The 24793-nt window shown below is 39.0% G+C and overlaps 1 protein-coding gene across 3 annotated transcripts in view; it reads left to right on the forward strand.

Annotated features, from left to right (window-relative positions):
• Nucleotides 1-24793, forward strand: part of ZFAND3 (zinc finger AN1-type containing 3) — a 330825-nt gene that overhangs the window by 263267 nt on the left and 42765 nt on the right. For 2 of the 3 annotated variants that reach the window (XM_087438548.1, XM_087438550.1), the window contains exon 4: nucleotides 6239-6304. The exons of the other annotated variant lie outside the window; for it this stretch is intronic. In XM_087438548.1, coding sequence (XP_087294674.1) covers nucleotides 6239-6304 — 66 coding nt within the window. The remainder of the gene's footprint in view (nucleotides 1-6238; nucleotides 6305-24793) is intronic. 3 annotated transcript variants of the gene reach the window in all.

Genomic DNA, 24793 nt, shown 5'->3' on the forward strand with positions numbered 1-24793 from the left:
TGGTGTGGGAGAATTTTTAATTTTATTTCTATTGAGCAAATAGGCTAAGAACACACACACACACACACACACACACACACACACACACACACACACAAATATTTGTGGGGCTGCCCAGCGCTGTAATTATTTAGGGGGGTAAGGGTAGAATGGTAATAAAATTTTGTTGAGAAACCCTTTATGAGCAAAATAGATAGCTACCAATAGCAGCTTCTAACCACTTTGAAAATTCCCTTCTCATAAATTCCTAATTTAGATCTAAGTGATGTGAGAGGTCATGCAATGAGTTAGGATTAGAACTTCTAACTAAGAGATTAACACTTAGATTCTGTAACAAGCTTTGTAAATGGTTTAATTTGAAAGTTTCATTTGGAGAAATGGGAGGGCTAGTATTTGTGCTGAAGATTTTCTGTAAACTTAGATTCCCACTCGTTATATCTTTATGTATCTTTGTTTTTAATCGATGGTGCTTTTCAAACTCAATTATGTAGACAGATTAGGTATGTCCTTCCTGATTAAAACAATTCATGAATTGCAGGTTTAGGGTGAGATTGGAGGATAGAGTTCTCTTTTCTGAAGAGATGACTTATTTTCTTGTGCATTCTGATCTGTACCTGATATTCATTTATTACCATTTACTATTTTAAGTATGTTGAAGGCTTTTAAAGAGGGAATACTTTACTGCTGAAGAAATATAGATTCTTTAAATATTTTTAAAAGATGATTTTACATTCTTAATATTGCCACATCAGGAGACAGTGTAGAGTTTATTTCACTATGTCCGTTGCATAGATTTTTTTCTTGAGACGCCACATCAAAAAACTCTCCATATTATGATCTCTGGAGACAGAGGAGAACTGTAGCCCTTGAATCTGTTGTCCGAAATTACCATTTGAACAGTGAGTGTGCAAAAGTGAGATGCTGCAAAGGTAAACAATATGCAGGTTATGATAGAGTGGAATTGACAAGCTGGTTAAAAAAGGATGATGCATTTCTAATTAGCTCACAGTGCCTTTAGTTGGAAATTAATTAGATACTGTTATGTAAATGTCATGTTAATTAAGCAAGAATATTGAAGTGTTATAAATCTGCAAAAGGAATGGCTATTTTTGTATATTAATGTTTTCCAGTTACCATAAAAGAGCTGATCGTAGAATATTTGTTTGATTATTGAGCTTCTGGCAATTTTTAGCTGACTGGCTCCTTGACAGTTCATTTTTCCTAATTGATGTGTTTTAGCACATGGTATAACTGCAGCCAATGAGGGCTAGTGGAACCAGGAGCCAAAAATAACCAGTCATCAAGGCTGTTTTAACAGAACCTTTCTGGGTTGATTGTTGATCTCTATTTTCAAGGTTAAGGAGAAATACTATTTTTCTGTGTTTACTCAGCCTTAGATTTTGAGTGCCTAAGATGATTGCCAGCCTAAATGCAGCTGCCCTCCAAACCTGTGTTCTCTACTTCCTCTTTGAGTCATAATCTTCAGCCAGTCTATGGAATTGACTACTACATGGTAGCTCAGAGTTTTTTGACATGCTTAGTAACTCTACAGGAGGCTGAAAAAGAAAATTTAAGAATTCTGCTACTTTGGCTTGAAATGTGAATGTTGATAGTTAATGGGGTACCTCTATTCAGTCCTTCTGGTTTTGCAGGTTACAGTGAAGTTAGTATGCAGATTTAACCCCTGTCTTCCACTTTACAGGGCTGAAATCAGTACTGTTTCCCCAAGAAAATCTACTACCCTATTGCAAATGCTATAACGATTTCTAGTTGTTAGGAATACAGCTGAAGAATTTCATTTCATGACTCCCATGTGAAATTGCAAATGCGATCCATAGTGCTGCATTATGTATGACACCTTTAATACAAGAATAGAAGCATCGCCAGAAGACAAGACAGAGTATTCAGACTTCTGGTCACAAACCACAAGCTACCACAGACATTATTTACTTGCAAACTCCAGACTATGAGTTGTTGAAACTTAGGAAAAAGTCCTCTGAATGTAATATCAAATAAAAAATGATAGTCTGTTATTAAATATCTCCAGATAATAAAGAAACTTGAAAAAATTCAGATATTTAATTTGTTTTATCAAAAGAAAGCAAAAAGCACTCATGGTGATTGGCTAGAAGTTCAGGTTAGTTAATCTTGATATCATCTGATTCAGAATCCCCAGAGCCTGTCTCATTAAGCAAGGAACTTTATGATTTTTTGTTAGTTTTTAAAAACACAAAACTTACTGTTCCAAACTCAGTTGCCACTAATATAGGCTAGAGGGTAATGGTCTGAATTGTTCTGTGCTTAGAAATACATTTATTTGCCCAACCTTGATGCCAACCTTGATCCCACCAAACTCTCTCTCTCCCTCCCTCTCCCTCCCTCTCCCTCCCTCTCTCTCCCTCTTTCCCCTTCACCTATACAACCCAGTCATAAAGAGGCTTCCTCACCTTGCTCTTCAGTTTTGAGCTATGTTCACCCTGCTACTTGGAAGGAAGAGGAAGAAAGGCCACAAATAAGAGCAGAGTTTACAGTGATTTATGGGACCATATGCCAGCCCCTCTCTCAGGCCTTAGAAAGCCCGGTAAAGAAAAAGCAGCTCCATTCCTTGGTGGAGCAGATGCTCTGACTTTGACCCTTACCATCAACTCTCAAAATTATTTTGTTTGCTGTAACCACATGGGGCCCATGTTATATATTTATTGTTGTGGACAAAAAACTGAAAAGGTTCCCCTTGAGTGACCCTTAACTTCCTGCATTCATTTTAACAGAGTTGATTTGGAATTAATTGTGTAAGGGTAGATATTGTAATCTCTTGTGGCTACTCCTTTTATCTTAGAATATAGGAATTTTGTATGACAGCACAATTAGTGTAGAATATACATATGGTGCTCACAAGCATCTATTCTGCATTTTAAAGAGTTTCATAGGTTATAGTCTGCCTGACCAAACTTAATTCCAAGCTCTCTGTTTATAATATTGTCCAATTATCAAAGCTGGGATGTATTATCACTGCCAGTTACTCTTTTTTTAAATTTATTTTATTTATTTATTTATTTATTTATTTATTTATTTATTTATTTATTTATTTATTTATTTATTTATTTATTTATTTATTTTTGTGAGGAAGATCAGCCCTGAGCTAACATCTATGCTAATCCTCCCCTTTTTGCTGAGGAAGACTGGCTCTGAGCTAACATCTATTGCCAATCCTCCTCCTTTTTTTTTTTTTCCCCCAAAGCCCCAGTAGATAGTTGTATGTCATAGTTGCACATCCTTCTAGTTGCTGTATGTGGGACGCGGCCTCAGCATGGCCGGAGAAGCGGTGCGTCGGTGTGTGGCCAGTTACTCTTGTTGTCAATTTGTTTTGGCTCAACTATGGTTCTGTTTGTACTTTACTGTAATGTAGTGAATACATTGGATTGGGTTGTTAGTTTAACAAGCTCTCTGGAGAACACTTTCATGATGATGCATGTTGAGATATGCTAGGTGGCCTTAAAGTTATTTGCATATTTGCCAAAACATACAGAAATTCATTCGTTAGGAATTTTAGAAAGGATAAACTCTCAATCTACAGATGAGGTAAAGACTGCATTTGTAAACGTGGGAGTGTTAATTCATGAGTCCTAGCCAAATTTCTTCAAGGGTTTTGATTTGACCAGTTATTCCTTCTCTTATAATTTTACTGGATGAATTATTTTATGTCCTTTTAAAAAAGTATTCTGGTAGTTAAGCTGTTATTGACCCTTGTGCTCTGTGCAGTTCACAGTGTTGTGGGAACTCAGTGATCTTAGCCAGATGTTGAGCTGCAAGTTAAAGGAAATGTTATCAGAGATTGGAACTAACTGTGTTGTTAATATTTACATTGTGCTCAGCTGGTTTAAAAATGTACTCTAATCTCTTCCTGTGCCCACCACAACCTATTGCATCAAAATTTCCAGAGTCAGGGCCTGGGAATCTGTATTTTTAAAATACTCCCTTGAACTTTCTGGATTCTGGAAATGTGCTCATATTTTTATCTGATGGTCATTACACAAGTGTATATATGTTAAAACCTTTCAGGGTATATATTTAAGATTTGTGTACTTCATTCTAGTATTTTATTCTCTGTATGTTATACGTCAATAAAAAAAGCTTTTAAAAAATGTACATTACTCTCCTCATTTGGTCAAGCAGCTTGCGGTGGTCACTTAATGAACACTATTAAATGCCCACTGTCCACATAGTCATGATCCTGGAGTAGATGACATAGTGGGTCTTGACCCTTGGGAGTATAAAATCTGGTGGAAGAAAAAGTGATGTTACATAATATAAAGCTTTATAGTTGATGAAGTCTTTTGGTACAGATGATCTCATCAACACTGTGGTTTATGGGCAATTTTACTATCCCCATTTTTTTGTTAAAGAAACTGAGGACCATTTATCCAAATTACTCAGCAAGTAGGGAGTAGTTATAGGACTTAAACTGAGACTTTTTAGAAAAGCCTATATTTTCCCAGAAATAAGAATGCTTCAATTAACAACAACAACAAAAAACCTTCACATGGAAGCAGAAGCTATAGCATTTTATGGAGCTATAGAAGCCAGTGCCCAGAGAGTTCTCAAGGATGTGGAGTCGATATTAGGTTTTCCTGCGGTTCATTGTCTCTCCATGTTGCTTATTTTCATGCCATAGTTGCCCATTTGGACCTCTGGAATTTTAGTATATTAAGCTTTCTCTGGTGAATGTAATGTTTCTAGAAGATTTTTTCAATTGAAATTCCCTACTCTTTTGGTCTTTCTGACTTTCAATTTATTCTTGCCTCATTTTCAAATTCTTGGGAAGTATTTCCAGGTGATGCCAGCCAATGATGAATATCCTTCTTTCTTATTAGCATTTATTACTTGTTTCATATTCTTTGGCACTTGATCGTTTTCCATTCAGCTCTTTTTTGCTGCCATGTACTGTTCTTTCTTTCTTTACACAAATTTTGTCTTCCTAACAAGATTATAAGCTCCCTAAGCATGAAACTAACCCATGGTGGCACACAGCAGGTTTTCACTAAGTGCCCTTTGACATAAACAACACACTTACTTGGTTTTTCCCCCTTTTTCATATTCCCCCCGTCTTACACCTACTAGGTTTTGCTGCTGTTACGACCTTAGTATAGGAAAGAGTAGACTAACAAGGAGTAGACTAACAAGGAGCTTCTTAGGTGGGATCTCCAGGTACTTAAACCCATGGATCTTCAACTCTAGGAACCAGTCTCAGAGCTCTTTCATCTTTCCTTCCTTGTTGATGAGTGACTTTAGTGATATGAAATCTTGTTATGGGTGACATACAATTATGCCAAGTAACCATGTTTCCCTTTGCTAGTCATAGTCACTTAGGGAGCCTTTTCAAAATATATGTAACATTTGCTGTGTGTTCTCTTCCCCTGTGATCACCACCACTGCCCATCCCAAGGCATGTCAGGAACCACTGGTCTTCATGTTTATACAGTAACTTCCTATTTCAGAAGGTAGGGCATGGTTGGTGGAGAGTATTGGGGTATTTATCAATATCAACTTAAGAATTTGTTGGTGGTTCTGATTCTGCGGAATGAAATTATTGCTTTTCAAGCCTTCACCCACTGACTGACTGTATCTCTTGCATACTCTTGAATTACACCTATCCAGCAGATCTTTGAGCCCATAAAAATTCCATGAAGGCCCTCTATAATATTCTTAGAATTAAACTAGATTTTCTTCTTTGGTCAGTAATGCTCTCTTTATATATTAAAATGATCTTTATTTCTTCGGACAAACAGTTTGTTTTTCCTTAAGGAGTTCCCCCTTTCAGATAAGGCTAGTTTTGCAATAAAGTCAAAGGTAGGGTGATCAACCTAAGAGGGAGTACTCCTGCTTATTGCTCTGTGGAAAAACTCATCTCCCCAAACTTATGGCTAATTTCCTCTCACCTGGATCTGAATTCTAGTTAAAAGTTTATCCTTTAACTTCTTAACATTATGTGAGGCTCAGTTGTTTTTTATGAAAAACACATTATAATGTAGAAAGAATATGGATCTGTAGACTAAATTGCTGAACTAAAATAGATCCTTAGAGTTAACCTACCCTTACCACCTCCACCTTTCCCACTACCCTTCCTTATGCATATTTGCAGGTTGATCCCTGCCTTTTTAGGTTTCTGTTTATCCAAGATAGCAGCCATGGGCATGTAGAGGATATGTCCTGACTGATGTGCCTGCCTTTATGTTTCTAGGTGGGCCATGCTCAGACACAGCTCATGTCTCGTTAATCACACCAACCAAAAGATCCTGTGGTACAGGTATGTACGTCATTCTTATCTGGATTCATGCTTATCTGAATTCTTCACAGAAATTAGCTACTGGTTTTTTTTTTTTTTTTTTTAATTTTATTTATTTTTTCCCCCAAAGCCCCAGTAGATAGTTGTATGTCATAGCTGCACTTCCTTCTAGTTGCTGTATGTGGGACGCGGCCTCAGCATGGCCGGAGAAGCGGTGCGTCGGTGCGCGCCCAGGATCCGAACCCAGGGTTGCCAGCAGCAGAGCGCGCGCACCCAACCGCTAAGCCACGGGGCCGGCCCATAGCTACTGGTTTTAACGTGGTGTCCTTGCCAGGGTACTCTGATTTCTTCCATCAGTTGTGAAGTGATGTATACGTGCATAGTGTTGGGAGTAGAGTGTGAGCAGGGGTCAGAGTGGTGCTCTTGGAAGTCAGGTTGACTGAGTTAATGCTGGCAGCTAGAACTAAGAAGGTGGACATCAAAATTCACCAACTTCCTAATGTCTGAAGAATATTATTAAGGCATGAAACATACAGAAAATGCCTAGTGGATCATTGCCCAGTTTCTAGCATGTGGTTCATTTGTCTAAGTCTTGGACTTACTGAAAAAACATTATTTAAATAATGGAGGCTGTAGAGTGAATGAAGTTGTAGTACAGATAATCAGTGTTTTAACTTGGCTATTATAATGTCTTAATAGTTTTAGGAAATTATTTTCTCTCATTTGTCTTAAAGCCATGGGGTATGCTGAAATCATTCTTTTCAGATGCATGGAGTCCCAAAAGAGTTTTGTGCCTCTGTGACATTTTTATTAAACATGAAGTCATGAATCTTGTAGCTTTCTAAAGAGCAGTCATAATAATGCCCATTGCTCCCTTAGCCTCTAGCTTAATTTATTTTAAACAATATTTGTCTTTTCTAATAATGCAGCCTGCTATTTAAAATATCTTAAGGATTATATTTAGAAGAGTCAAAGTAATTATTTTGTTTTTCTAAAGGTCACAAAGTATTTTTCATAACTTAAAAAGTCCTTTTAACTCCCCAACAGAAAAATCACAAACTATTTCTGTGTACAAATTTACGCTGAAACCTCAGCCTCTTTAAATGCTCGTAGTTTTGATGTTAAACCTCAAATAGGCCTGTCCTTGCACAGTTCCAGAGTAACATTCAGGCACTGAACTCTAAGGAATTTAATTTTACTCTTCTGTTCCAGATGATCAGTTTTGAGGCAGGGCTATGCGAGATAGTCTTGGCATGGTCTCATGCCTCCTGTGCCCAGTACCCAACCTCCACTGGGTAGTTCCTAATTGAGATAGAAGAGAACTGTGCCCTGGAGTGAGACAGACTGTCCTGATTAGCCAGTGGGAAGTCGGAGAGCCAGCTTCCTACCCACTCCAGCCAGAAGCTTGAAAACGTTCAGAGCCGGTGATTTCGGGTCCAACGCTTCACACACACAGTGTACTTCAGTCTTTCTTCTTTCCGTCCGTTCTCGGTCCTCAGGGCAGGGTTTGCTGTTAGCACTACTGACATGATCAGGTAGCAGTCAAGGAGTGAGCGTCGAGCACATTGGCTCATCCTGAGAGATTTAGAGGCTTCTGTGCTCAGCTTAGACACTGAAACTAGGAACTGAGGGTAATATTTTTAGGTCTCCATATGTGAAATGATAAACTCATTGAGTTCTCATTCACACATTTCCAGGCCTTCTTTTAGGTGAATACATAATTCTCATAATTCTAGAAAAAGATGGAGACTTTCTAGCTTGGAAGGAAATTAATGCAATATGCAGGTCATCTCCTAAAAAGCCTGTAGGAAAGTTGAGATTTCTCAGCGTAGACATTAAACGCCATCAAGTTCAGCCTGCTGCACTTCTTTTCCAGAAGCCTGTCTGTGCCCCCTCAGGCTTCTTGAGCTAGCTATACTGCCTCAGCCTTAAATAATGGTCCTGACTCTAGAGGACAGAGTTTCCTGGTTTCCAGAGGTAAATTAACTGATTTCCTTTGAGAACCATAGGTTGGCTGTTTTTGTCTCCATCTTTCTGTCTGTTCTGGAATCAGCAGGTTGCCCATGGTGTGGATTCTGAGCATTTTTCTTAGCATCACCGATTATTCGTGTTACATTGCTGGAGTGTTCTTGTATTCTTTATGTCTGGCTTCTTCAAGAGTAGGACTCTTGCCTCTAACACATGCTCTGTGGTGCTTCTACCATAAGGGGCATAGTGACAGTAGTACTCCCAGAGCACAGAGATTAGATGATTGCAGGCATAGATGATCAGTAAATAATTACCTTACAGTGATGTCATTTCTTAGGAGCCGTAGCCTGAAAGCCTCTGAATTAGATTTTATCAATCCCCTCCCAGCCAGTCTGTCTATACAGGTTTGGACCTAAAGCAGCCTCCAGCTTAGTAGTGATGTGTGTTAGAAAAAGGATACTTAGGCTAGAATAAAGTGGTTTGTTAAGTCAGCGGTCTCTGAAGAAGGGCATATATGATGTACAATCTTTGAGGTGTGGATAGAAAATAGTAAAAGCTCTTTATCACAGCCTTTTAAAATTTCTGTTTTGTGGATTCATTTCATAATTATATATTAGTCCATACTAATTTAAAACCAGCAAATACATATACAAATATATACATATTAAAGGTAAATGGCTACATATCTGAGATAGGAGTATACACTCAAAAATGGTTAGTGATCTCTTGAGTAAACAGGTCATTTTCTTTTTAGAACTTTGAAAATTAGAGCTAAAGATTAGCATTAGACCCTGTATCATGTGGTTGAATAAGTCAGGGCCTGAATGTAAGCCTGAGTGGTTGATTAATGTCTCTATGTTTCACGTGACTACTGTTTGATCAGAGGGTATTGTAATTTAGAGAGGTGGACAGCAGTGTAGAGTGGCTGGTCTGCAGCCATCAAAATGAGAGAGGAAACTTTTTAAGAAATTGCTTTGCATTAACTGTGAGTCTAAGAAGCACATTGCAAAAAGTAGCAATAGTGGCAATGAAAGATCAGTTTGTATTTGTGAACTAGGTGGGAAAGGCTTTTCTTTAGATGCTGGCTTTTAGCCACATAGAACTATTAACGGCTAAATTCTGTGTAATCTTTAGATGGAAAAAAACAGTAGCATCATGATCATTTTGCTATTTAAGCAGAGGAAAAATTAAGCGAAGGTGTGTGTGGCTTTGTAGAGCTCTCGGATATCTACAGTCAGCAAAGAGCTGAAAAAGTGCTGCCAAGTCCCAGGTTGCTTTTGTTTAGAATGTGAGAGTTAAAGCATATCACACCTTCAGATTACTAGAGACAGTCAACATTTCTTCAAAGAGCTCAGAATGTTTTGCACATGTTCTCTGGTAAATTTTCACAACATTCCTGCCAAGAGTGAGTATATTGTGAAGGAAGGAGTTCGCTCTCCTTGGCAACAAACCACCAGAAGATTCCCTTTTGTCCTTCATCTTTTCTTACTATCAAGTTATACCTTCAGCCAGAATGTTATAATCTGAGGTATGGTCATCTGCTTTGGACAACTTTATTTGGAAGATATTTGGGTATTGAGGTGAACATCTTCATGAGGTCATATTTTTATGTTTAAAGTGCCTTGTAGGAAAGAAGAGAAGTTTGTTGTCTTTTCTTAGGATTTCTTATTTTTTCATAAGATTTATTTGCAGAGTTACAGGAGAAGAAATAAGTTATTTTGTATTTCATTTATTGGAGCTTGCTATTGATGAACCTAAAATTTAAGTCACAATGGATGGATAGAACAATGTCTCGTCTTAAATTTTGTTGGAAAAACAGTCTCTCTCTAGCAGGATTCTTGAACAGTGACTAACCCAAGGACCCTGCTTCTTCCAGGTGGGGCATTAACCAACTCCTAGCTCTAGGCCCTAGGTTGAATATATTAAGGGGTAGACTTTTTAGCATACAAAAAAAAGGAAATTGCTCCTTCGCTACCTAGTTCACCACTCTTATGTGGCTTTATTTTGTTTTTTTCATTTTATAGTCTCTTTTTTTTTTAAGTTAAAATAAGAAAAAAGTTATAGACAAGTTTACAGACTTGAAGGTACTATCAACAGACTTTTGCTCCACTATATCTTTATTCCCTTTTGCTCTTCTTCCTCTAAGTATGTTGAGTAAATAACATTCTCTCTGATAGCCTTGAAAAATGTTGGTTTTAAAATGCTATGTGTATGTTAAAAATGTGGTTATGATTAGTAGAATAGCAAGTAAAATAGCCATTTGTGGGGCCATAAGGGGGCTGTAGTGTAGCCTGAGATGAAAGCAGGTGGAACTAGAAACTGTCCCATTAAACATCAAGGCAAGTGTTTCCAGAAAATATCATCTTTCCACTCTATAAGAAGCATGTTAATTCAGTTTAATTGTATATCCCCTACCTGCTTTCTTTAGTTTTCTTTTCCTTTTTCTTCTTTTCTTTTCTTTAGGAAAGCACATGTTTATCCTTTTGGGTCACCTATTTTCCTTTCAGTGTGATAAACAGTGACATGAACTAAATATAGCCTTGTGTTGTTCATTGTTCCCCCCCAGCCCCCCACCCCAAACCATTTCTTGACTCCTTCTCTCAGGCGACCTGCTTGTGATATTATTGTCTATTCTTACAAAGACAAAAGAAGAAACCCCCTTTCACCTGAGAGTTAAGAGAAGATTGATTTGCTAAACACTCTCAATGTCAGTGTTCAGAAGCCAGTTAAAGGGAAATGTTGCATTGTCATGTTACCAAGAGGTTTATATAAGATGTTTTAAATTGATTCAGAAGCTAAATGGTGGTAGTGTTAAATCAGAGGTGGCCCTGTGAATCTTAAGAAATACCTACAGTTGTGTGTTTTATCTGCTAGTAGAGTCAATATTCGTGGAAACATTTCAACCAGTGCATTTAATACTAGAGAGTTGAGTCAGTGACTACAGACTGTATTGGTCAATATCACACACTGTAGGTGACTCTTCTAGGAAGGACTCTGTGGAGCTTTGAAGGAAGGTGGCTTTGGGTGTGAGTTCAACTGTGTAATTCAGTTCTTTTTCATTCTTTCTTTTTAGTCCTTCAGGTATAGGTTTTCCCTCAGGTCTGCAGTATCAGCACTTGAGACAGAAAATTAGAAATTTGACCTACTTATGTAATATGCAAGTTCCCATCAGGAGAATATTAGGGAAGATATAAACCTTTCATTTTTTATTAGCATTTAATATAACCATTGAAGAAAGAGCAAAACAGTAAATCTGTCATCGCAAGGAAAAAAGTATTAAAAAAATGTTTTACCTTGTGCAGTCATTGTCTTGGGTCCAGAAGGAGTTCATTTGATTTCTGGAGTGGGGGACAAAATGAATACCAAACATTTGGCAAAAATTTCTCTAATCTAAAAGGTGCCATCTTGCCATGTTTTACCATAGGAAAAAACCCACAGGTTATCATGGTATGCCATAGTGGCTGTTTACTGACAGTATGTGATTTTTGGCCTTTGAGTGGTTAACTAGGGAAGGGAAATAATCTGCTAAATGATTTTTCTTGTGTGTGTGTGTGTGTTTTTCTGTAAAAACTTTAATCTGCCCGAGTTGTTTTTTATATTAATCGAATTAGATCACAAGGTGCACTATATAATTAGATGATTTGATACTCAGTATGTAAATAATAGCAGGTGAATTTAAAAGCATCTCACACAATGTATAGATTTCATAAAGGGTTAGAGAGAACTTACTATTTTTCATTTGTACCCTTAAATGAGAGTTAGGCGCCATTGCCACCAATCGCTGTGTTTGTTTTACAGGTGGGCGAGACGTGTAACGCGTAAATTTGCTGAACTTGACGTCAGAAGCTTGTTTCAGAGGGCTTGTTTGGGTTTTACTTGTGAGAAGCAGTCGCACCCCCTCTGAGAAAAGGCTGATATAAGTGAATATCAAGCCAGGGTGCCAGTCTCATCAAGAGGAATTTTTGTACTTGAAGGATAGAAATGCACTTAAGTATAAAGAGGAAAAGGAAATGTGATGAGGCTTATTGCTATTTTGGGTGTGTGTATATGAGAAGCCTAGGCTTTCGTGTTGAGCTGCTCAAGCATGCTCCACATGCTTTGTGCAAATTCAGTTTGCTTGGATCCTTGAATGCAGTTACAACTGGTTTTTTTGGCCTTTATGGTCATTTATTTTATCATAGCTTGCACTCTTACCAAGGAGAAAAGCCCTGAACTTCCATTAATTAGCTGTTCTATTGCTCCACTGGGGCAAAATGCCTGAGCCAACACTATTTAAAAAGGATATCAAGGGAATTTAATACCCCTCTCCTCCTTTGCAACTTTTGGGTTTTTAGGGGGGTGGATCTGGGGGATGCCTTTCAGGTGCTGCTCCACAGCACGTGTGTGTCTGTTAGAGGACAGCGTGATACAAATGTAGCTTTCCTGATGCAGTCTCGCCAGAAGGAGCGTGATAGAACAGCCACAAAGCTGCATTATAAATCATCTAAGCCTCGCAATGATACTGCCCATTAAGGAGACTTTTTTTTTTTTTTGCCCTACTCAGTTCCTGGCTGTACTAATAGAACAGCATATCAAGCAAGGCTGTAAATAAAAGTTATTACCTAATAGGTGGGTGCTGAAGTGGAACGGACAGAGCTGAGGCATGGAGGCCTTATTACTGCTCATCAGCAATTATAAACAGGATAAAGTGTCTGGGACTTGCGCTGATGCAGCGAGGGCTAATAGAGGCTGGGAATGACACTAGGCCATGATAGGATGATATATGCTGATGGGTTTTTACTGCCTCATCGTGCTGCTTGCTTCCAAGACAAGTTGTGTTATCTGTTTTCCTGCTTGCTCATCTATCTGAAGAGACAGTCCCAATGCCTCTCCTGCCAGCAGGTGGGCTGGCATTTATTCCTCATACCTGTGTCTGCTTCTAAGGCACCCCCCTCATGAAGAGTCTTCACAAATATTTCATAATCATGGCCGATTAAAGCCATAATCTTATTGTATTGCCTGCTGTCATGGTTATAGATCACACCTTCAGAAGTGGTTGCTTATGTGGAATATAGGACCAGCAGAGACACCGTAGTTAGTCAGCCAGTCCAGTACTTTATTACAAGACTGCCGTGATAGAGTCCTATAGTAGATTCTGTAGGAACATGCATAAGTGATAAGCATGCATCTTGCCCCTGGGAGCTTATACCATAAAGAGACAGAATAAGTACAGAAACATAAATACAGCTAATTCCAGCTTTAGAGAGCAAGAAACATAACTAATGTTTGTTTTTAAAAGTGAGGACAGGGAGGATAAATTATGCTAATCATTAGGAGCAAATATAATACTCATGTGGTCTTTTTCTTTTAAGGAATTATTTTCCTGGTGAAATGGTTAGAATTTAGTTCCTTAGAGTCAGGAGGAGTGATAAAGGGATACTGGAATGTGGAGGGAAAGTCAAGCAATAGGATTGTGTTTTCTAGTGAATGGAAAACTGCAGATATTGGCAATGGTTTTGAGTAGCACCTAAGACTTGGGAAAATTGAGATACAGCTCTGTTCAACTTCAATCACTCAACTTCACTAAACCATAGTAATTAGAGCTTTGAGAGAGGAGAAATCTGTAGCAGAGCCATAGAGGAATGCTTTGAAAAGGGCTTCCCAGTTTGATCCCGGAGTTTATGAGCATTCTGGTAGTTCAGTTGTTTGTCATTTGTGCCTTTAAATGAATAAGGTGCAGGACCTTCAGAAGCAACCTATCAGGAGACTTCCTGCTGTTAGAGAAATTGTAGTTTTTTATGGAGTTCTTTGATGCCTTAAGTTATGCATAGGTATACCTCTTTTTAAAGAAGCCTGATATATGATAATTTCAATAATACAAACCAGATGAACTAAGAATTAATGTTTAGGAGAGTCCTTCAGTCTATAAAATGTCTTGCCACTGGGTTAATATGGATAAGTTTTTCCTTTTGCATATAAAGTAATATTTGACTTACCAAAAAATCAATTCCTGCTTATCCCATTTATTCAGGGAGTGTTCTGTGGGTAGTGGCTAGTGGAATGGAGGAAGAGAGATGAATCTGAGAAAAATGTTTTAAAATAATAACAACAGGATTTGATGGCTGATTAGAGTTGGCTGAAGAAAGAATGCAAAGTTAAACCTGGGGAACCGAGGGAAGACAGATGTGACAGATGGCAGGGAACAAGGAGGGAGAAAAACTGGTCGAAACTATTTTCAGTTTCTGGTGAGCTAAATTTTAGGTTATTATAGATAGACCTGAAGAAAATTATAACTATAGGCCTAGTTTGGAAATCATCAATCTAAAAGCAATGATTAAAGGTGTACAAGTGGGTAAGGGGATGAATACAGATGAACAAGGGACCAAGGACTGTACTTAGGGAGCTGGGAAAGAGAAAAAGAAGCTGGAGAGTTAAGGAAGCTCAAGAAAGGAGAAAGCTTCATACAGGATCATGAAAGATGCATAAGAGGGCCCAGGAAACATGAGGACTAAGGAAAGCTGTTGCCTATGGCTAACAAAATCATTGGAAAACCTGAAGGAAGTTAGTGTATGTGGTGAGAAACCAAAGCCTGGTGGAAGGTTATTAAAGAGGCACTTGAATAACAAAGAAATAAAGGCAGCAGACAGAAGTCATTTAGTTAAGGAGTTAGTGGAGCCTTTAAAAACCAATAAATAATGGTAGTTGGAGGGAAGGGTCAGGCATTTCTTTGTGTGGAGGTGGTTAAGACAGGGGAGTAATTTGCCTTTGTTAAGAAACAAAGTTGGGGCCGGCCCCGTGGCTTAGCGATTAAGTGCGCGCTCCGCTTCTGGCGGCCCGGGTTCGGATGGGGGTGCGCACCGACACACCGCTTCTCCGGCCATGCTGAGGCCGCGTCCCACAGACAGCAACTAGAAGGATGTGCAACTATGACATACAACTATCTGCTGGGGCTTTGGGGAAGAAAAAAAAAAAAGGAGGATTGGCAATAGATGTTAGCTCAGAGCTGGTCTTCCTCAGCAAAAAGAGGAGGATTAGCATGGATGTTAGCTCAGGGCTGATCTTCCTCACAAAAATAAAAAAATAAAAAAAATAAAGAAGAAACAAAGGAAAGGTACATGGAAAGAGAAAGAAATAGAAAATATTAGAGGAGAAATAGAAGAGATACACAAGCAAGAGTCTTTAGAGGCAAAACCTAGAAGCATTAATTCCCTCTAAGACTATAAGGAAAGAGATGCAGGTATAGATAAATAGATTTTCTCCTGTAATGTACAGACAGGTGAGACAAGATGAACCAGGGAGTTCATCCTAGAAGGTCATCATTTTCTGAGTAAATAGATAATACCATCAGCTGTAAGTAGCAGCAGAGAACTGAGGTTGTAAGGAGTGAACTGTTGGGGACTGAGGAGGGAAAACAGGATTTGGAAGTAGTAGCTAATCCAGACCGTCATTAAATAGTTTAAATTTATAGTGGGCCAAAATGAGGCTTTCTCTGGCTACTACATTTAACCCAGAAGAAAAGAACAAGTAGAGAACATGTGGTGCTCGTTTCTTTGTTTTTTAATTATGTTTTCATTTTCACAAAAGTAACACATGGTAGCACATCATAACACAGAATAGTTTATAAGAGAAAGTAATAGTCTAGAGACAATCCCGCTTCACAAAACTGACCAGCCTTTCTCTCTTGACAGCTTCTGTTTTAGTACTTTCATTTTATAGGTTACCTTTCTAACTGTGGAAGGAAAAAAAAGGCTTTTATCTCTACTTTTTGTGATGTCAAGTGGTGTGAAATATGAAGATTTAGCTCATACTATTCCTCATCTCAGTGTTTGGTATTTATATTATTTGTTTTCATTCTCCTCTTTCTTGATCTGTCAACTTTCAGCACCATGTCTTAATGAGAATATTAGTACCTCTGATTAGAGATACTTTCTTATACCTCCTGTCAGCTACTTGTACTTTTTATATTGTCACAGTTGTTTAACTATTTACAGTCGGGCCTTGTAACCACAAGCACATCATCCATGTTATGTCCATAGGTTGTTTCTAAAAATTGACAGCCAGTAAATGACATTTACATTATTATGGCTCTGTAAATGTTGTTCTTTGCCAGGCAGCCAAGTTATATGCTAGAAATAAATTTCTTTTTGTATGGGTCTAACGTCACAGTCCCTGGGCCATTGAAGGAGAATGTTTTTACATCAGTGGCAAATCTGTTTTTTCATCAGGTGCTCAAAAATCGTGCTACGCTTTTGTTTGCTTTATATTTAGATTTTAACTTTTTGATACAGTTTTTCTCTTAGAATTTATAATTGCCTTTCTTTTTTCTTGCAATATTTGGTTTTATGTCCATATTTTTTTTCTAACGTGTATTTACACCTTTTACCCAAGACCTCCCTCCTGGATCCCACCATCTTTCTGCTCCAATCTGGCCTAGGTGTTTTTTAAGCCTGCTGTGTCACCCCAGAATTTCCCTTCACTGTTCTCTCTTTCTTTTATTCCCTCATTTTTCAGAATACAACCCCTAAATAAGTTCCTGAGAGTGTTGGGGTTCTTGCATATCTGAAATGTCTTTTATGCCCCCAGCTTGATGGAAAATAAAGTATAGAATTCTTGGATGAAAATCATTGCTTCCTTGTTTTCTAGCAGGGTCCATGTTATTACTGAGAAGTCAGTAATTATGATTGGTGGCAATCAGTAATTGCCACCAATTTTCTTTTCTTTTTTTTTTTTTTGGTGAGGAAGATTCAGTCTGAGCTAAGATCTGTTGCCAATCTTCCTTTTTTTTTCCTTGAGAAAGATTAGCCCTGAGCTAACATCTGTGCTAATCTTCCTCTATTTTGTATGTGGGTCACCGCTGCAGTGTGGCTTGATGAGTGGTGTAGGTCTGTGTCCGGATCTGAACCCACGAACCTGGACCACCAAAGCAGAACACACTGGCCTTAACCACTATGCCAGGGGCCGGCCCCTGATTTTCATTTTTATAATTAATATATCTGGGATTTTTTTCACCTCCAGAACTCTTAGGATCCTGTTTTTATCCTTGGTGTTCTGAAATTTGTAATGAAGTGTCTAGTGGTCATCCTTTTTTCCCCCGTTCAAGATGCTGGATACTTGCTAGGCCCATAAGATCTGAAGACTGATGTCCTTAAGCTGTGGACTGTTTTTGATGTTCCCCTAATCCAGTTTTCTCTTCTCTTTTGAGACTCATAGTATGGAAGTTGAACCTGCTAGATTGGTGATCTTTCTCTTAACTCCTTTCTCATGGAATTCAGCTTTCCATCTCCTCTGTGTTCTGGATGTTTCTATTGACTTTGTCTTCCAACCTTTCGTTTGATTGTATTTCAACAGTCATACTTTTAACAAGCTTGTTTCTTATTCTATGAAGGTTTCTTTTTCATAGTATCCTGTTCTTGTTTATGCATGTAATATTATTATTTAGTAATATGTTCTGAGTATATTAATTAGTGGTTACTTGTTGTTTTCTTCTGTTTGTTGAGTTATCTGTGATTGCCTTGAGGCCAGTTTTATTATTCGTCTTAGTTCTTTCCTTCATGTTTCTGGTTCTCCTCATTTGCCTGGTGAATCTTGGTATTCTGTTGACTTTTTTTTTTTTGTGAGGAAGATCAGCCCTGAGCTAACATCCACGCCAATCCTCCTCTTTTTTGCTGAGGAGGACCGGCCCTGAGCTAATATCTATTGCCAATCCTCCTCCTTTTTTTCCCTTTTTCTCCCCAAACCCCCAGTAGATAGTTGTATGTCATAGTTGCACATCCTTCTAGTTGCTGTATGTGGGATGACGCCTCAGCATGGCCGGACGAGTGGTGCGTCGGTGTGCACCTGGGATCCGAACCCAGGCCGCCAGTAGCAGAGCGTGCGCACTTAACTGCTAAGCGATGGGACCGGCCCTTCTGTTGACTTTTAAGAAAGAAGGCCTAGATGGGTTGGAAGGGTTTCTACCGTGTCTCTTTCTTGAATGGGAATTTTTACTGGGGGCTCTGTGTGGGGTGGAGTGAGGTAGAGACATTAACTGGCAGAACTTCTTGTGAGGAAGTTGAGAGCCTGCTGTCAGGCTCTTAAATTGAGAAGGAGGGTTGACTATGAGGAACCGTGGAAACTGCTTTGCCCAGACCGGTCATTCAGTTTTTTTAGAGAAGAGCTATCCAGATTTTTGCCAGGTAAAAGTGGGCTGCTGCCAAGGGTAGGAGGTGTAAACCAGTACAGTTGTTCTACAAATACACTTTCAGTGGATCCCCCTGCTTTCTTCCCTGCTTCTCATTCTGCTTCTTTTAAGACTTTCTTTGCATGCAGTGGCTGCCATCTCTGCAGTCACCAAGTTTAGCCTCAACCCGTTCCCATCTCTGTTAACATCTAGAAATTTGTTTAAAATCTCTTATTGATTATGTTAAACACACACACAATTATATTTATTACAATGGGTTCATTCTTCCTGTTATATCTGTGCTTTTATTTCACTTGGGTCTGGGGAGAGGTCAGAGGAAAATGTGTTTAGTCCTCTTGAACTAAAAGTTATCTGGGACAAAGTCAGGACTGTCCCTTCTGATTTAATCATTGATGGAACACAAAAGGAAAGGGTAGCCTCAATAGAATGTTGTGGTTCATAGGAAGTCTAGGGGATGAGAATGTACCCAGGGTAAAGCCCCTAACCCTGAAGGAGAGGACATACAGAGGTTGGCAGTTGAGAATGTGGGCTCTAAAGGCACACTGCATGGGTTCACATTCTTGTGCCCCTTACCAACCACGTAACAGGAAGAATTGTTAGACCTCTCTGTGCGCCTTGATTTTCTCTTCTGTAGAATAATAGACCCAGCCATAGAGTTTTTATGAGGGAAATGAGATAATGCATTTAAAGCACCTAACACAGTGCTTGATGAATGCTCAATAGTTAGTAGAGATGTGGGCAGAAGGTACCTGACGATCTGAATGAAAGGAGAGAGAAGAGAAATTTGAGGGAGTGTAGATAAAAGTGAGCAAGAACTCACACAACTCAGATAGTCTGGTTGGAGAAAGAGGTGGAATCAGAACTGGTAATGAGGACCCGAAGCCAAGCAGACTGGAGAGTGCAACGTAGTAAGGGACCGGAGGTCAGTGAGGTCAAGGGGAGAGGAGAGGGCAGTCAGCAGCCCTTGTTTGAACAGATGAGAGTGTGAATGACAGGAAGCCCAGAAAACCCTTTCTTAAGAAAATTGGGAATCAGAACTGAGAAAATCAAACTTCTTTTTTGTTCCATTTGTTTTGCTTCTAGGCCTTGTTTTGAAAGTAAAATTTTACTGTATGTATTGGTGGAAAGTAATTCTTACAGAGATTTCACAAGCTTGCCTTCCAAAATACTCTTATTTCCTGAGCTCCTCTCTGAGCTTTTATACTTATAATTGACAACTCTTCTTTTTTCTGGGGCAGATCACAATGTAGGAGCCACAGAGGGTTGATAGTTTTCTTGTGGTTAAAATCTGGATAAGAAGACTGACTGTTGGGGCTGGCCCGGTGGCGTAGTGGTTAAGTTTGTGTGCTCTGCTTCAGTGGCCTGGGGTTCGTGGGTTCAGATCCCAGGCAAGGACCTACGCACCACTCATCAAGCCATGCTGCGGCAGCATCCCATACACAGAGTAGAGGAAGATTGGCACGGATTTTAGCTCAACGACAATCTTCCTCAAGCAAAAAGAGGATTGGCAACAGATGTTAGCTCAGGGCCAGTCTTCCTCACACACATACACACAAAAGACTGACTTGCATCCAAACCAACATGAGAGAACTTTAGCCAGTAAATTCACTTCTTTATGTTTAAAAATCAGATGGTTTAACCTTGGAAGCATTTTTGTCATGGGGGACTTCATATTGTGATTAGTTATCTGAACAGCCAAGTGCCTCTGTGGGCTCGGTTAACCAGCCTCCCACTGCATATGTATAATTATTTTTAGTGCATACACACACTCTGCTATAAAAGCTTATTTGGCCTTATGCTCCCCACCGTTCTGAATTCTCTGTTTCATTACCAGTATCCACCCACAGAGTTTCGGAAAGCCATTCCCAAATAGCAGAACCAGAACTCAGAATTTTAAATAAACCACATCTCTATTAGCTCAATGGACAGGGGAATTAGTTACATGCTATGCATTTCCCACATCCATCCACCCTTTCAAAACTTATTAAAAATGTATACATATATAAGCAAGAAAATAGGGCATTTAACTCAGATTATGTTAATTTTTCTGTTACTTTAGCAAGGGATAGAGAAAGAGAATACAGCAGAGACAGTCTTTAAGATTTTTACCTTGAATGTGGGCCAATATTTTCTTGAAAAAATATACTGTGTGCTGCTTCTTTTTTTCTAGAGAAAGTTGAACAACTCTTTTTCAAAGATGTTATTACATTACAACTTGAATTATATGTCCACATACGCAGGATGGCTTTTAAAAGAAAGTTGGGCTGGGAGAGGGAACTTACGTGGTACCGATTTGAATGGAAGGTGTTAGCTGCAGCAGTCTCTTTTCCAGCTTGGCATTAACTGACAGTTCCTGAAACTAACAGGGATTCAAATCCATTTTTCCTTTGGCGTCCTGTTGATAAATCCATTTCTGGAAGATTAGAATCACATTTTGAGGTCTTGATCATCATCCTTCCTGGAATAGCAGTTGCAGAAATTGATGCAATTAAAAAATGGGTCCTGGTGATGGGTTGTAATTGGTGTTTTGGTGGTGAACATGATGTAATCTATGCAGAGATAGAAGTACAATGATGTACACCTGAAATTTTTACAATGTTATAAACCAATGTTACTGCAATAAACAAAAAATTAAAAAAAAAAAAAAAAACCACTCCACAAAGTGAAACAAATATCCTGTAGCTGAAGGCTACACAGACACACCCAATAAGTGAAGCAGTTTAATTACTTATTAGAGCTGTTATTAGTATAGTGTAGAAGTCAGAATGTCACACCCAGGAGTCGGACAGATGGACACATGCTCACATCCTGGTACTACCACTTACAAGCTGCATACATCTCTCTACCCTAAATTTCCTCGGCTATAATTTGGCCATCATAATATTATCTACCACTAGGGGCTTCTTGTGAAGGTTAAATAACATAATGCTTGTAAAGTGCTTGGCACACAGAAAGTTCTTCTTGATCTTGTTGTGTAAATAATAAAGAGAAGATGGAGATAAAAAATAGTTTTATAGTAGTTTTATAAATAATAGTTTTATTATTTATCTCCACCTTTCCTTATGGCAAGATCATGTTGAAGTGAAATTTAGATGACTTTCCTGTTTTATTGTTTAATTCTTTGTTCATATTTACCTTCTCCATTAGACTATAAGTTTCACGAGAGCAGGAACTATGTTTGATTTCACCTGTGCCTAGTAGGTATACAGTGAATATTCCTTGAATAAAACATAAGTTAGATTATGTCAAAAAAAAAAAAAAAAAAAAAAAAATGGGTCCTGGGCCGGCCCTGTGGCTTAGCGGTTAAGTGCTCGCGCTCCGCTGCTGGCGGCCGGGGTTCGGATCCCCGGTGCGCACAGACGCACCGCTTCTCCAGCCATGCTGAGGCTACGTCCCACATACAGCAACTAGAAGGATGTGCAGCTATGACAGACAACTATCTACTGGGGCTTTGGGGGAAAAATAAATAAATAAAATCTTTAAAAAAAAAAAAATGGGTCCTTATAGGGACTGGAGGAAGTTTAGACTAAGAGAGAGACATGTAAAAGTCTGACTCATCTTTCACATGTGCTTACAGATAAATATTGACTTCACTACAAACCTAGAGAAGCATGAGCTTTGACCTTACTGTTGATTACCTGCTACGACCATTTTGTCGTGCACTTTCCCATCAGACCTAAGCAATGTCATTGTTTCCGGGAAAGAATTCAGCAGGCACTCTAGCCAGTCATCTCCAAGTATGATTACTCTGGAATATAGTTTTGTTTTGTTTTATTTTTTAACGTAATTTCAGACTTACAGAAAAGTTATAAGAAGATTACATAGAATTCTCAGGTACCGCCCCCCCTAGATTCCCCAAATGTTAACATTTTACCACATTGGCTTTCTCTGCCAACCCCCCCACCCCCATGTGTGTGCATGTGTATTATATCCATATCCCTAACCATTTCAGTAAGTTGCCTTTGTTATACTAAAAACTTCAGTGTATAATTTCTAAAATCAAGGTATTATCTTACATAGCCACAGTACAGTTTTCAAAATTGGGAAGTTCACATTGATATAATTTACAGTTTATTTTTGAGTATGGTGGTTCATGGCGTGGACATCTTGAAAAATAATAGTTCTTTCAGTGAAGAGTTGAATTGAGGTTAAAATGTTAGGTGCTTGCTCCTTTCATGTTTCAAATTTGGACTAAAAACAATTTTCATAATGATTTTATGCAAAATACCTTGCCTCTGATTTTCCAGCAGCTCGTTTTACAAAGGGGGTTATTTCTCTTTCTTTCATAAGCCATTTTCTTAAGCTGTCTTTCTTCAGCCCTCTAAACACTTGGTAGTACTTACATCAACACTGATACAACCCTGAGTAATGAATGCCTAATGTTGTACTCATTCAGAAAAAAAAAAAAAAACAAGGCTTTCTCTGGGCACTCTTTGTCATCATATGTTAAGTTCTAACTTTAGGTTCATTTAGCCTCACATCAGAAAGAGTTAAAATGAGGCACAGAAGTATTTATTTTTAAGTTCAGGGATTTACCCTGGGAGTAATGAGTCAAAAGACTAGATCTTTGGTGGAAGAAACTAAGTGATACTGGTAGAGCAAGGAACTGAATTAAGCTGATGCTAAATTAGAAACAAAAATGGTTTAAAAACAAATCAGCTATTTAATTTTAGCATCTACTTAGTTATGCATTCATGCTGGGTTTTTTTAAATAGCAAAGTATAAATGTTCAAACGTTTTTTCTGCTTACATTAAACCTGGAGCACAGCCCACAGGATGACAGTCTCATTGCAAGATTACCATCATTAAGAACTTGTCCCCTGTTATAGAGATATTCTTTATTATTATTGTTGTTGTTGTTGTTGTTATTATTTTGTTGTTGAGCACCAGTGGGAGTACTAAACATAGCCAATTCTGCCCCTGCCCCTAGAGGCTTGTGTTATAAGTCAGACAGACAAAATAATTGAAAAATTAAAAACACCCACAGGGAGGATAGTTAAGCTTTATAGGGGTAAAATGATTTGCATGGAAATATTTGAATTTTTGTCTGTGTGTATATTTTTAACAAAAAAATCAGAAAAATTGAATTAGTCTCTCATTCTTCTTTGTCCATTTCCCTACCCTATCCCCCATACTCAGTGTTTTTCCGTAAAGGACACTTGTTTTCAGTCTTCCTGGCAGAAGACCCAGGGCCAGGTCAGGTTAACCCCTGGGGGAACCATTCATTCTTTGGAGACTAAGAGAGGGAGGTACAACATTATTTGAAGACTTCTGTCCTATCCCTTTCCTTCAGGCCTCTTTAAAGATTTTATTTATTCATTTTTTTCCCCCCAAAGCCCCAGCAGACAGCTGCATGCCACAGGTTCACATCCTTCTAGTTGCTGTACGTGGGACTCGGCCTCGCGCTGGACGGAGAAGTGGTGCCTCGGGGCGCGCCCGGGATCCGAACCCGGGCCGCCAGCATCAGAGCGCGCGCACCCAACCGCCAAGCCACGGAGCCGGCCCAGGCCTCTTTAAATATAAATCAACAGTAGGAAGAAGTGGCTATAGTCCATGTGCTGCCCAGCTGCTCAAAACAGTTGTATAATCTTATAAGGCATAATTTGAAAACCTCTAGGCTTCATGTAACTACAGAGTAAATAGAAGACTTATTCCATATTTTTAGGCAGTTTAACTTCTAAATGAGTGTTCTAGGAAACTAAATGAAAACAGTATTGCCTGTCTTGTATACAGTTATATGAAAATAAATCTGGATATGTAGATATTTCATGGATTCTCTCAAATTTCCCCTTCTTTGGATAAATGAAAAGAAATTGTGGCTGATCTTAGTTTTCTGGAAATACTGGAAATACTTGAACAGAAGTTCAAGACCAGTCTTGAATCCTTAGATTCAAGAGTAAGAGTCTTAGGGGCCGGCTCTGTGGCTTAGCGGTTAAGTGCGCGCGCTCTGATGCTGGCGGCCTGGGTTCGGATCCCGGGCGCGCCCCAAGGCACCACTTCTCCGTCCAGCGCGAGGCCGAGTCCCACGTACAGCAACTAGAAGGATGTGAACCTATGACATACAACTATCTGCTGGGGCTTTGGGGGGAAAAAAATGAATAAATAAAATCTTTAAAAAAAAAAAAAAAAAAAAGAGTAAGAGTCTTAGGGCCGGCCCCGTGGCTTGGCGGTTGGGTGCGCGCTCTCCGATGCTGGTGGCCCGGGTTCGGATCCCGGGCGTGCACCCAAGCGCCGCTTCTCCGGCCATGCTGAGGCCGCGTCCCACATACAGCAACTGGAAGGATGTGCAGCTATGACATACAGCTATCTACTGGGGCTTTGGGGGGAAAATAAATAAATAAATCTTTAAAAAAAAAAAAAAAAGAGTAAGAGTCTTAGAATCC

This window comes from Ceratotherium simum, chromosome 13, assembly GCF_057802395.1.
Source record: "Ceratotherium simum simum isolate JZ-2026a chromosome 13, ASM5780239v1, whole genome shotgun sequence".
NCBI lineage: Eukaryota > Metazoa > Chordata > Mammalia > Perissodactyla > Rhinocerotidae > Ceratotherium > Ceratotherium simum.